The sequence below is a fragment of the Salmo salar genome, chromosome 19 (genome assembly GCF_965601325.2).
Source record: "Salmo salar chromosome 19, fSalSal1, whole genome shotgun sequence".
NCBI classification, from domain to species: domain Eukaryota; kingdom Metazoa; phylum Chordata; class Actinopteri; order Salmoniformes; family Salmonidae; genus Salmo; species Salmo salar.
In genome coordinates, this window is record NC_138309.1 from 6,720,182 (window position 1) to 6,735,000 (window position 14,819).

The window sequence follows — 14,819 nt, forward strand, 5'->3', positions numbered from 1 at the left end:
TAAATAAGTTGTTACATTCAACATCTCAGTATTCTATTACACACCTTGAAAGACTTTATAATGTGATTACTCTTATTGTTTCTATTGCGCGACGCTGCAATTTTGTTTATTTTTGGGTGCAACCAAATTATAGGCTCGTGCCACCAACTGAAAAAGTTAGTGGCACCAGTGCCAATAGGGGAAAATGTTAGTCTGGAGCTCTGCCATTAGATATAGCTTGATTTTAGTGGCCTATTGTATAACACTGTGTAAGCTATACACTGTACATGTAGAGTACAGTGAATGCTGTTCATATTGTCTGTCAGGGATGAATGTACGCAATGGCACGGATCGAGACGCATTGTATAACACTGTGTAAGCTATACACTGTACATGTAGAGTACAGTGAATGCTGTTCATATTGTCTGTCAGGGATGAATGTACGCAATGGCACGGATCGAGACGCATTGTATAACACTGTGTAAGCTATACACTGTACATGTAGAGTACAGTGAATGCTGTTCATATTGTCTGTCAGGGATGAATGTACGCAATGGCACAGATCGAGACGCAGGCGAATTGTTTAAGTGCTTTAAGAGCCTGGGCTTCGACGTCTGCATCTACAACGACCAGACGTGTGAGAAGATGGAGCGTCTTCTCCGAGAGGGTGAGCAACACAGAGTACATATTGTCCGTAGGACTCACATCAGTATCTATTCTAGGGGCAACTTCAGTGAGAGTAACCTGTCTCACTATCGCCCCCTACTGTTCCAGTGCATACATTTTCAAACGGGGCACCAACACTATCACATTGTCTTTTAGTGCTGTTTAGGGCTGACCCAAATGTGCTACAGGGAAGGCTAGCAGGTAACAGCCAGTTGAATCCTGTGGCGCGATTTTCAAATACCTTAGAAATGCTATTACTTCAATTTCTCAAACATATGACTATTTTACAGCTATTTAAAGACAAGACTCTCGTTAATCTAACCACACTGTCCGATTTCAAAAAGGCTTTACAACGAAAGCAAAACATTAGATTATGTCAGCAGAGTACCCAGCCAGAAATAATCAGACACCCATTTTTCAAGCTAGCATATAATGTCACATAAACCCAAACCACAGCTAAATGTAGCACTAACCTTTGATCTTCATCAGATGACAACCCTAGGACATTATGTTATACAATACATGCATGTTTTGTTCAATCAAGTTCATATATCAAAAACCAGCTTTTTACATTAGCATGTGACGTTCAGAACTAGCATACCCCCCCGCAAACTTCCGGGGAATTTACTAACAATTTACTAAATTACTCACGATAAACGTTCACAAAAAGCATAACAATTATTTTAAGAATTATAGATACAGAACTCCTCTATGCACTCGATATGTCCGATTTTAAAATAGCTTTTTGGTGAAAGCACATTTTGCAATATTCTAAGTACATAGCCCAGCCATCACGGGCTAGCTATTTAGACACCCAGCAAGTTTAGCCTTCACCAAAATCAGATTTACTATTACAAAAGTTTGATTACCTTTGATGTTCTTCGTCAGAATGCACTCCCAGGACTTCTACTTCAATAACAAATGTTGGTTTGGTCCCAAATAATCCATCATTATATCCAAACAGCGGCGTTTTGTTCGTGCGTTCAAGAAACTATCCGAAATGGTAAATCAGGGTTACGAGCATGGCGCATTTCGTGACAAAAATGTTCTAAATATTCCATTACCGTACTTCGAAGCATGTCAACCGCTGTTTAAAATCAATTTTTATGCAATTTATCTCGTAAAAAAGCGATAATATTCCGACCGGGAATCTGCGTTTCGGTAAATAGAGGGGGAAAAAAGAAAGACGGGGGCGACCAGTGCACGCGCCTAAGCCCACTGTCCCTTGATCGGCCACTTGACAAAGGCGATAATGTGTTTCAGCCTGGGGCTGGAATGACGACATTCAGCTTTTTCCCGGGCTCTGAGAGCCTATGGGGCCGTGGGAAGTGTCACGTTACCGCAGAGATCCTTTGTTTTGGAAAGAGATGTCAAAGAAAGCCAATAAATGGTCAGACAGGCCACTTCCTGTAAAGGAATCTCTCAGGTTTTTGCCTGCCATATGAGTTCTGTTATACTCACAGACACCATTCAAACAGTTTTAGAAACTTTAGGGTGTTTTCTATCCATATCTAATAAGTATATGCATATTCTAGTTACTGGGTAGGAGTAGTAACCAGATTAAATCGGGTACGTTTTTTATCCGGCCGTGTAAATACTGCCCCCTAGCCCTAAGAGGTTTAAACGCGTGTTTCAACCACTCCACACATTTCTTGTTAACAAACTATCGTTTTGGCAAGTCGGTTATGACATCTACTTTCTGCATGACACAAGTACTTTTTCCATCAATTGTTTACAGACAGATTAGTTCACTTATAATTCACTATCACAATTCCAGTGGGTCAGAAGTTTACATACACTAAGTTGACTGTGCCTTTAAACAGCTTGGAAAATTCCAGAAAATGATGTCATGGCTTTAGAAGCTTCTGATAGGCTAATTGACATCATTTGAGTCAATTGGAGGTGTACCTGTAGATGTATTTCAAGGCCTACCTTCAAACTCAGTGCCTCTTTGCTTGACATCATGGGAAAATCAAAAGAAATATGCCAAGACCTCAAGTCTGGTTCATCCTTGGAGCAATTTCCAAGCGCCTGAAGGTACCACGTTCATCTGTACAAACAATAGTAGGCAAGTATAAACACCATGGGACCACGCAGCCCCTATACCTCTCAGGAAGGAGACGCGTTCTGTCTCCTAGAGATGAACGTACTTTGGTGCAAAAAGTGAAAAGTGTAAATCAATCCCAGAACAACAGCAAAGGACCTTGTGAAGATGCTGGAGGAAACGGGTACCAAAGCAAAACGAGTCCTATATCGACATAACCTGAAAGGCCGCTCAGCAAGGAAGAAGCCACTGCTCCAAAACCGCCATAAAAAAGCCAGACTACGGTTTGCAACTGCACATGGGGACAAATATTGTACTTTTTGGAGAAATGTCCTCTGGTCTGATGAAACAAAAATAGAACTGTTTGGCCATAATGACCATCGTTATGTTTGGAGGAAAAAGGGGGAGCTTGCAAGCCGAAGAACACCATCCCAACCGTGAAGCATGGGGTGGCAGCATCATGTTGTGGGGGTGCTTTGCTGCAGGAGGGACTGGTGCACATAACAAAATAGATGGCATCATGAGGGAGAAAATTATGTGGATATATTGAAGCAACGTCTCAAGACATCAGTCAGGAAGTTAAAGCTTAGTCGCAAATGGGTCTTCCAAATGGACAATGACCCCAAGCATACTCCATAGTTGTGGCAAAATGGCTTAAAGACAACAAAGTCAAGGTATTGGAGTGGCCATCACAAAGCCCTGACCTCAATCCTATAGAAAATGTGTGGGAAGAACTGAAAAAGCTTGTGCGAGCAAGGAGGCCTACAAACCTGACTCAGTTACACCAGCTCTGTCATGAGGAATGGGCCAAAATTCACCCAACTTATTGTGGGATGATTGTGGAAGGCTACCCAAAACATTTCACCCAAGTTAAACAATTTAAAGGCAATGCTACCAAATTGAGTGTATGTAAACTTCTGACCCACTGGGAATGTGATGAAAGTAATAAAAGCTGAAATAAATTATTTTCTCTACTATTATTCTGACATTTCACATTCTTAAAATAAAGTGGTGATCCTAACTAACCTTTTACTAGGATTAAATGTCAGGAATTGTGAAACTGAGTTTAAATGTATTTGGCTAAGGTGTATGTAAACTTCCGACTTCAAATGTGCATCAACAGAAATAAGACAGATCCTACTTATGTTGCCTGTTTGAGTATTTGTTTAATAGCGTCCGTGAGCAACAAGTCTAATGCAACCACATGTCGGATATACAATTTCACAAATTCAGCTGTTTTTGAAAGTTGCTATGCTGTAATAAAGGCTTTATACTTTGTTCCCTGTTAGAACAGCCTCTCTGGTGTTGCTTAGAATTGATTTAGTGTTTACACTGTTCCAAAGTGTCCGAAGTGGTATTTATTATAATAATAACAACCCTCCTTTTTCCTTGATCATCTCCTTATTGTTATTATTACTATTGTTATTATTATGATCATTATTAATCAGTAATGTCATCATTAGTAAGCTTAGTATAGCAGCCTTGTATAACCACCATGGAGCTGCTGGCCTAAGAGCGCATCCTGTTTAATCCTGTCTTAATACTGTAATTTACTTAGGCTTCTATCAATCAATCATTTATTTGTTCATGTCATCACACAGCATACGAGTCATTCATGATTTGAAATGCAATCAAGCATTTTAGTTTTAAATTAAAATAACAAAGCGATTATTGAATAATTAGCGTAAACAATAAATAGGCCTAAACCGTTCCATTTCAGAAATTGCATACACGAATGAATGCTACTAAAAAGTCTTTGCTGTGTTAAAGTTTTTACAAAAAAACGTTAGACTCTGGTACACTTATTTATTTTGTGTTTAATTGTTTCAAACGGTCAGAAAAATTATATTGTAACCTAACAGCACCTGTTTGGCACACATAATATGCACACAGAGCTTGCTCCTTACTTTCTTTTCTTGATCTCCAGTGTTTTCCACAACTAGTCATATTTACTCCATAGATTCCCTTTTTACCTCCTGAGCAACCAGTAAACATTCCCCCGTTTTGAGTTTATTTGTCATGTCTGCATCCGTTTTGCTGTCACGTGTTCAGAGTTTGTTATAATCAATTTACTGATGTTATTATGATAGGCTATAGGTCAGGCCCTATTGGTCACGTGCATGCGATGCGTACATGTGTCATGTAAAGAGTGCAAGGGTTGAGGGAATAAGGAATGTTTTTCCTAAACAAATTAGGCATTTCGGTAACAACTTTTAAGTCAGAAAGGCTGTAATTATGTTGCAGCTTCAGCAACATGGACAGCGCGATACACTCTGTTCTGTGGTGGTCGCTACAGCAGGGAGGAAAGAGAGACAATGAGTTCTAGTCACAGTCACTCACTTTTTTTTTTCTTCTTCTTTACACAGCGCTTTTTACCACAATCAAATCAATTAGTCGGACTCCCTCTAGTCATTTGTGTGTCTTAATTATTTAATCAAACAGTTCGCTTAAAGCATTAGACAAGCTTCTTTTTTTTTCTTTTTTTACACAGAAAGGATGTGTCTATATATGGAAAGATACTTATTTGAACATGTGGGCCAGTCGATTGGTCGAAAGAATAGTCGATTCTTGGTTGACAAAGATTTTATTTTTTTTGTCGTGGACAGCCCTAATACTATTGCTTAAATCCCCTGGTTTCTCCTCGCCTGTATATCGGAGTAGCTATTTAGCCTTTTTTGCAACCTTTTACTTACTTTTTATTGACATCCCACATAAATAAGGGTGACAAATAGGAAACTGGGAATGGCAATGCATTTAAAACATTTATTTAAGCCTATTGCAATTTTTTAAAAGTGTGTGTGTGTGTCCTAGCATCAGAGGAGGACCACAGCGACAGCTCCTGCTTTGCCTGCATCCTGCTGAGTCACGGTGAGGAGGGTATGATCTATGGCACTGACGGAGCCATGCCCATCAAGAGCATGACCTCACTCTTCAGGGGTGACATGTGCAAGAGTCTAGTGGGCAAGCCCAAACTCTTCTTCATTCAGGTGAGGGACAAAGCCAACACTGGGCTGGGCAGCTTCATAAAACCCAGGCTTTTGTTCTAGCTAGGCTTGATTAAAGCATTTATTGTTGATCTTAGCTCCCTAACCGTATAGAAGAGGTAGATGATTAATCATGGTTAAATATTGTCAGTTGGCACCTGGTTGGAACCAGAATGTGAAAGGTTGTCTAACCCTAGAATACAAGATGCTGATTTTCTTTTTCATATGTTTTGAGATTTTAGAATTTATTTGAGGTGAAGAGTATTAGGTCATAGGGCAAACTAGATAGTTTACCCAATGTCTGTAAGTGAGCTGTGCATTTATGCCAGTGTTTTGAAATAAAAGGACTTGTAAATAATTTATGGTGTTCCACAAGGCTGAATTCCAGGCCCTCTTATTTTTAGAAATGTATATAGATTATGGTTATCCTATTTATATGCAAGGTGACTGTTGTTTTTCTTGATGGACAGATTACTAACTATACATCCGTATTTGTAGAACTTAATAAGACATACTGCCCTTTTTACTAGGTCCTTGAAAAAGATATTCCTGATCTCAACTTTCATTTGATTCACCAGGCTTGTCGAGGTTCTGAGTTCGATGATGGCATACAGACTGATTCCGGGCCCCCCAATGATACCCTGGAAACGGATGCAAATCCCAGGCACAAGATTCCTGTCGAGGCAGATTTCCTTTTTGCCTACTCCACCGTGCCAGGTAACCCACAGCATTCCTGTACATTTCCAGCTAAACTAGTTCGCCCGCTCCTAAATGTTCCTTGCACCGATAGTCTGACAGAAATCCCACAGCCACCATCTCTACCTCACACCCTGCTTGTTCCAATCAACCATGGTAGCTGCTAACGCACATCCACTATCCAGTTGTTTTCATAGTGTGTTTGTTACTGTGTGAGAGAATCTGTCTGTGCGCTTGTAAAGTGTGTGAGCGTGTGTGTGCGCATCAGTGCCAATTGGAGAGAGTGACGCAACTACTCTTCCAGGGTACTATTCGTGGAGGAACCCTGGGCGCGGCTCCTGGTTTGTCCAGGCACTCTGCAACGTCCTCAATGAGTTTGGTAAGCAGCTGGAGATCATGCAGATCCTCACACGTGTCAACTACATGGTGGCCACCAGCTTCGAGTCCTGGTCCGAGGACCCACGTTTCAGCGAGAAGAAGCAGATCCCCTGCGTGGTCTCCATGCTGACCAAGGAGCTGTATTTTAACTGACCGTCATTGACCACTGACTGACGAGACTAACTAAACCACGCACTAACCGAGCGGTCGAAAAATTCAGGGTTGATCCAGGTCCAGCAGGATGCTGCGCGGTTTGGGAGAGAATGCCGTTTTGCACGTGTAGCGTAGCTGGGCACAAAATAAGCTCTCCAAATGAATTTCTACAGTGGCACGCTGCGTTCATGTGTTGGTGGTGATACTTGCCTCTTCTTCAGGTTATTCCTAGGAATAATGATGTCACATTTGATCTGGTTTTTGTCAACAGGCTGTGTGAAATATCCATGTTATTTTACTGACCCGGGAAATTTGCTGCCAGTTCTGTAGGGTTGTTAAATAGTTAGGAATCAGTTATATCTGAAATCTGTAATATCTGAAAATGTTCTTCTTAATTTTCCAGTTTGTCCAAATTTGGACATGCGTACAAGCATTTGATTGATTGGACAAGATCCCAGCTAACATTATTTATGCCTTAGGGCATTTATTTTAGTTGGAGGGAAGGGGGCATTTCTTGAAATGGAAAAAGCCGATTTCTAGAGACATTGGCCATGTCTGAAAACTGGCTTGCCTACTACTCAAGCTGCATACTGTGTACTGATCATACTACATACTATTTAGAACATACTGTTCAGTAAAAACAAATGCAGTAAGCTACACATATCAGCATACTAGGCTCATCCTACTAAGAATGCCTAATCTAATGCGCAATTGCGTCGAGTCCTGGCATTATCAGCTGTTGTCAGACACACGTGGGTCTTGAAAGATGGTCAACTTACTAAGTAGTGTGCAGCAAGTTCGGCTAGATGAAAAGCTGAAATAAGTATGACATCTTGGCATTTTAAAGCATACTAAATTTCACATAATATACTGTGAGAACGTTTATGAACCATCGTACTTGAACGTTCTACTAAAACGTTCTACAAGTGTTTGGGGATTATTTGCTGATGTTATACAACCACACGGAAACCAGATAAAACATTCCCTTATGCTGTAAGGATCCTGGTTGGTTGGGAGAGCCATGTCTCAAGTCAAAATGCTGTGATGTGTAAGGACATCAGACTATTAGAGGGGACTTGCTTATTGCAGTAGCATAATACTTGTCTAAGAATGTAGGCTACACGGGTCAGTTTAAAAGCACCTTACCTTATGAAAGATCATGGCAATATGCTGAATTTCAACTGAATCAGGAGGGTAGCGGCTGGAAAATGTATAATTAAATTTTTGGCTATTTGTCTTAATGTTTTTATAATATCATTAATCCTCAAAAGGGATTAGGTCTCACTCAAAGAGCAATCACTTGTCATATGATCCCATGTAACAGCGGTAACAAAGTCAAGTACGAATAATTTAACTATTCATACCAAGAATGCACTCCCAGCAGTGACTGTTAAAGATTACATTTTACTGTCATCCTCAGGTTTCTTTGTGAGTGAGATTTATTTTTTGTGGATTTCTTTGAGTTTCACTGGCACAATTGTCAGGAAAGAGTGCTAATCTGTTGCATGAAGAAAAGAAAAAAAAACGTTTTATGTGGATTTTGGTCAAGGGCACAGGAAATGTTCCATCATACCACAAGCAAGGAGGATTTAAGATTTTGCCAGTTTATATGTACATTTATTCATTAGGTTGAAGATGATGAAGCTGTCTGTAAAGCAAAAAACAACTTATTGCTTGTCATTCGAACTTTATCCACTGGAGGCAATGTATTTACACTGAGTATACAAAACATTAAGAACACCTGCTCTTCCCATGACATAGATTGACCAGGTGAAAGCTATGATCCCAATTGATTAGTTAAATCCACTTCAATCAGTATATATGAAGGGGATGAGACTGGCTAAAGAAAGGATTTTTAAGCCTTGAGACAATTGAGACATGGATTGTGTATGTGTTCCATTGAGGCTGAATGGGCAAGACAAAATATTTAAGCGCCTTTAAACTGGGTATGGTAGTAGGTGCCTTCACACCGGTTTGTGTGAAGAACTGCAACGCTGCTGTTTTTTTTTAAATTTTTTACAAGAATGGTCCACCACGCAAAGGACATCCAGCCAACTTGACACAACTGTGGGAAGCATTGGAGTCAACATGGGCCAGCATCCCAGTGGAACGCTTTCGACACCTTGTAGAGTCCATGCCCCAATAAACTGTTCTGAGGGCAACTCAATATTAGTAAGGTGTTCCTAATGTTTGGTATACCCAGTATATATTATCAATATATGGCTTGTTATCAATGTCTTATCAATGGCCAAGGATAATTTAACTTGTCTTTTGAAAGACCCCTTTATGTTGGCCTACAAATTCACTCATTTCGTTGCTTGTAAAATGAATTTGTTTGTCAAAATGGAGGAAGTCCATGTGATAAGTGAATTTGTTTGTCAAAATGGAGGAAGTCCATGTGATAAGTGAATTGAATCTGGTCTCAAAGCACAAATGGCCACATTGTTTCACTGTATATCAGTGTGGTAAATCGTCACAGTTATTACCACGGTTAAAGGCACCTTGCGTTGTCCTTCAATTAAAAAATCTAATTCATTAACATTTTACATACCTGAAATGTATGAAAGTTGATACAACTGAAACACAAAACGTTTGTTAAATGTTATTCTCATGACAATTGATAAATGGTTTGAGTGTCCAATAGTAACATACATTTGATCATTAATATCTTCAATTGACAGCACTTTGGTGGCCTTCAAAAGCACACATATACATATTTAAGGTTGTCATGGCATATTCACTGCATGTTTGTCACAAAGTCAGAAATACTCTGTCATCTGCAGCGGCAGCTATTACTGGTGGTGACAAGTGTTATCATTCACCTGTCCCAATTCGCACACTGCATTCTTCCAATGTTGCTGCAACGTTCCAGTGCAATTTACAGGATTGCTACCATAGATTGCTAGTAACTTTGGGAAAACATCCGGTGCTAGCTTTGCTATTTTCTTCCCCCCCATCTTAGTTTAATTGCATCAGTCATATTATTATAATATTTTTTTTACCTGATTACATATTTCTATGAACCACAGTAGTGAACAGTACGCTGGCGACCGAGTAGACATTTTACACATACCTGTCAATCACACAGATGGCACTCTTGAATCCTCTCGACACATGAATCTCTTATCAGTGATGTAGTGCCCATTCTGTATTGAAAGGAGTGTTAGCTCCACTTGTTTTGGAATGGAATTTAAGGGAAAAATCATATTTTTAGAAGTAACTTTTTTTTAAAATGCTTTCCAGTGTTAAATGCTATTGTCCTCATTAATATATTTTAAAAGATTTGGAAAAATGAATATATAGTATAGGGAGACGAATCCCCCCCACCCAAAAAATGTTTTTATTGTGAATTTACTAAATATTGCCATACTCTGCAGCCCCCTTTGAATCTGGGGCAATACAATGTTTAAATTACTTCACATGAAATGAATGCCTATGTTAACACACTTATTGTATTAAACATGAAGATTCTATTGTGAAATGAGTAGTGTGGTTATTTGTCATTTTGTGTCTAATGTCATATACTCATGCTAATCCTGGATTTACAATCTATCAATTCAGTTCAATTGAAAACTTTCAGAGATGCCTAAGGGCCTGCACACCAAGTCCGAAGGGTGTAAAAACAATAGTTTCACCATTAGGTGGGTGTTTCAAGCTCTGGGAAATGTATTTAGGCTGATCTGCTACAGCTAGGTGAGTGAATTATTTTGCTACCTGAAAAAAAAAAACATTACTCTAACAAACCACAAAAGCACAGGAATATATATATTTTTTTACAACTAGAATTGTCATATCACTGGCGATCAGGAACACCTTTTGTATACAAAATCAGGCCCATCCCTCTTGACATGTTATTTGGTCCCACTTATCAGTAAAATCTTGATCTCCCACAATCCTTATAGTTTACAGTAGTGTTTGACAACAAGAATCCAATACTAACATATTTGTTTTGTGAGTTCTAAAAATAAAAACCTTCCCCAGCAGAATCTGACCCTTTAGCTCCCAAACTCGTCAGGGCCCAAAACGATCCCCAGAGTCTAACGGGTTAAGAAATCCGGCAGGAACCAAGTAATGTGAAAATACTTCTTATTTTCAATGTAGCCTTTATTTAACTAGGCAAGTCAGTTAAGAAGAAAATCTTATTTACAATGACAGCCAAGCGGGGCACAGCAGGTTAACTGCCTTGTTCAGGGGCACAAGGACAGATTTTTACCTTAACTGCTCTGGGATTTGATCCAGCAACCTTTCGGTTACAGGCCCAACACTCTAACCACTAGGCTACCTGCTGCCTCTTGCACTGAGATGCAGTGTCTTAGATCACTGCGCCACTTGGGAGACCCACACATACAATGCATTCGGAAAGTATTCAGACCCCTAAAATTTTTCCTGATTCTGTTACAGCCTTATTCTAAAATGCATGAAATAATTTTCCCCCCTCATCAAACTACACACAATACCCCATAATGAAAAATACCCCATACACCATAAAGCAAAAACAAGTTAAGAAATTTGTGCAAATGTATGAAAAAAAACTGAAATATGACATAAGTAAGTCGCTCTGGATAAGAGCGTCTGCTAAATGACTAAAATGTAAATAAGTATTCAGACCCTTTACTCAGTACTTTGTTGAAGCACCTTTGGCAGCGATTACAGCCTCGAGTCTTCTTGGGTATGACGCTACAAGCTTGGCACACCTGTATGTGGGGAGTTTATCCCATTATTCTCTACAGATCCTCTCAAGCTCTGTCAGGTTGGATGCACAGCTATTTAAAGCCGGGCTCTGGCTGGACCACTCAAGGATATTGAGACTTATCCCGAAGCCACTCCTGTGTTGTCTTGGCTGTGTGCTTAGGGTCATTGTTCTGTTGGAAGGTGAACTTTTGCCCCAGTCAGATCCTGAGCGCTCTGGAGCAGGTTCTCATCAACGATCTCGCTGTACTTTTCTCCCTTCATCTTTCCCTCGATCCTGACTAGTCTCCCAGTCCCTGCCACTGAAAAACATCCTGACATTATAATGCTGCCACCACCATACTTCACCGTAGGGATGGTGCCAGGTTTCCTTCAGATGTGACGCTTGGCATTCAGGCCAAAGAGATCAATCTTGGTTTCATCAGACCAGAGAATCTTGTTTTTGTGGCTGAAGTCTGACACTGCCTGGATGGCAGGGAGATCGGCTGGGCCATATGCACTGCCCTCTAATGCCTTGCGGTCGGATGCCAAGCAGTTGACTGGCTGCATCACTGCTTGGTTGGTCTCGATGCTGTATCTGTAGAACATTTGAGGATCTGAGGGACCATGCTAAATCTTTTCAGCCTCCTAAGGGGTAAGAGGTGTTGTCGTGCCCTCTACACGACTGTGTTGGTGTGTTTGGACCATGATAGATCCTTAGTGATGTGGACACCAAGGAAATTGACGCACTCGACCCTCTCTGCTACAGCCTCGTCCATGTGAAATGGACTGTGCTCGGCCCTCCATTTCCTATACTTAACGATCAGCTCCTTTGTCTTACTGACGTTGAGGGAGAGGTTGTTGTCCTGGCAACACACTGCCAGGTCTCTGACTTCCTCCATATCGGCTGTCTCATCGTCACCGGTGATCAGGCCTACCACCGTTGTGTCGTCGGCAAACTTAATGATGTTGGAGTCATGTGCGGCCACGCAGTCGTGGGTGAACAGGGAGTACAGGAAGGGACTAAGCACGCACCCCTGAGGGGATCCCCTTGTTGAGGGTCAGTGTGGCGTTTGTGTTGTTGCCTACCCTCGCCTCCTGGGGGTGGCCCGTCAGGAAGTCCAGGATCCAGTTGCGGGGGGGGTTCAGTCTCAGATGAGCTTCGAGGGCACTATGGTGTTGAATGCTGAGCATTCTCACGTAGGTGTTCCTTTTGTCCAAGTAGGAATGGGCAGTGTGGTGTGCAATAGAGATTGCTTCATCCATGGATCTGTTAGGGTGTTATGCGAATTGTACTGGGTCCAGGATGTCTGGGATGATGGTGTTGATGTGAGCCATGACCAGCCTTTTAAAGCATTTCATGGCTACAGATTTGAGTGCTACGGGACCTTAGTCATTTAGACAAGTTACCTTGGCGTTCTTGGGCCCAGGGATTATGGAGGTCTGCTTGAAACATGTAGGTATTACATAATGTGTCAGGGAGAGGTTGAACATTTCTGTGAACACTCTTGCCAGCTGGTTAGCGCATGCTCGGAGTACGCGTCCTGGTAATCCATCTGGCCCTGCGCCTTGTGAATGTTAACCTGTTTAAAGGTCTAGCTCACATTGGCTATGGAGAGTGTGATCACACAGCCATCAGTAACAGCTGATGCTCTCATGCATGGTTCAGTGTTGGTTTGCCTCGAAGCGAGAATAGCTCATCTGGTAGGCTTGTCACTGGGCAGAAAAATCACGTATTTACCTTTTTTTGTTTAATATTTATAGTTAACAATTTAATATGCTTAACAATAGTAAAGACATTTATTTAGTGCCAATGCTGTGCTTCCAAGAAAGGAGGTTTCATCTCTTCCACATTCACTCCCCGCAACTGGTCTAGGAGTGTATTCAAGGACATGAGATTGAGATAAGCTTGAGGAACAGATAGACCTGTATTCTTTCCATTTCTCTTTGCTTCTGAGTAACCTGGTCACACTGCATAAGAAAAGGGTCTCTGAGAAGTGACCAGAGTTCTTCAGCCCATCCTGTTCTTTTACTCTCTTCCAAGGGCACAGCTGTGGTGCGATAGAAGAGATGGAGTAGCTAGCTTGATGGAGAAAGGACTAACGTTATCACTTGTTGGTGCGCTATGACCCAATACACATAACCACAAGAAGCAAGGTAGCTTATATTGCCCATGACTAAGCAGTTCTTGGGTGTCTATATAAACCCTTTATTATTCGAGCTCTAACTCCATTCACTCTGTGTGCATGTAGTGACCTTGCTCCCTTATTAATAACTGAATAAAGATTCAGTTTAAGTATAACTCTGACTTGTGTGATAAGTTTGTCTCTCCTCATTTGATAATACAGTAATAACCACCACAGGCTGGGGTTGCCCTTTGTAATCCGCAATAGTTTGCAAGCCCTGTCTCTCCAATGAGCACCAGAGCCAGTGTAGTAGGATTCGATCTTAGTCCTATATTGATGCTTTGCCTGTTTGATGGTTCATCAGAGGGCATAGTGGGATTTCTTATAAGCGTCCGGGTTGGTGTCTTGCTGCTTAAAAGTGGCAGCTCTAGCCTTTAGCTCAGTGCGGATGTTGCCTGTAATCCATGCATTCGGGTTGGGATATGTACGTCCGTCACTGTGGGGATGATGTCTTTGATGCACTTATTAATGAAGCCGGTGACTGATGTGGTAAACTCCTTAATGCCATTGAATTAATCCCGGAACATATTCCAGTCTGTGCTAGCAAAACAGTCCCTTCAGTTTAGCATCCACTTCATTGGACCACTTCTGAATTGAGCCTATCACTTGTACTTCCTGTTTGAGTTTTTGCTTGTAAGCAGGAATCAGGAGGATAGCGTTAGGGTTAGATTTGCCAAATGGAGGGCGAGGAAGAGCTTTGTATGTGTCTCTGTGTGTGGAATAAAGGTGATCTAGAGATTTTGGGACATTGTCCTGTTGAAAAACAAATTATAGTGCCACTAAGCCCAATGGTGTGGAGGCTGTGCTTTGGCAAAGTGGGTGGGGTTATATCCTACCTGTTTGGCCCTGTCCGGGGGTTTCATCGGATGGGGCCACAGTGTCTCCTGATGCCTCCAGTATTTATGCTACAGTAGTTTATGTGTCGGGGGGGCTAGGGTCAGTCTGTCACATCTGGAGTATTTCTCTTGTCTTTTCCGGTGTCCTGTGTGAATTTAAGTGGGAAACTGTCACCAAAGTCAGCCCAGAATGAAAGTTCTTTCGAACATGACAGTACCTGTGTGTTTG

At 41.3% G+C, this 14,819-nt stretch overlaps 1 protein-coding gene across 5 annotated transcripts in view; it reads left to right on the top strand.

Moving 5' to 3' along the window:
• The window catches only part of casp7 (caspase 7, apoptosis-related cysteine peptidase), a 32,101-nt gene extending 23,195 nt beyond the window's left edge, over window positions 1-8,906 (top strand). For 4 of the 5 annotated variants that reach the window (XM_014157062.3, XM_045702010.2, XM_045702011.2 and 1 more), the window contains 4 exons: window positions 518-646; window positions 5,501-5,676; window positions 6,252-6,390; window positions 6,674-8,906. In XM_014157062.3, the coding sequence (XP_014012537.2) occupies window positions 518-646; window positions 5,501-5,676; window positions 6,252-6,390; window positions 6,674-6,900 (671 nt within the window). In that variant the 3' untranslated portion in view covers window positions 6,901-8,906. The remainder of the gene's footprint in view (window positions 1-517; window positions 647-5,500; window positions 5,677-6,251; window positions 6,391-6,673) is intronic. The other variant, XM_045702009.2, reaches the window with a different exon arrangement.
• Window positions 8,907-14,819: the final 5,913 nt, after the last annotated feature.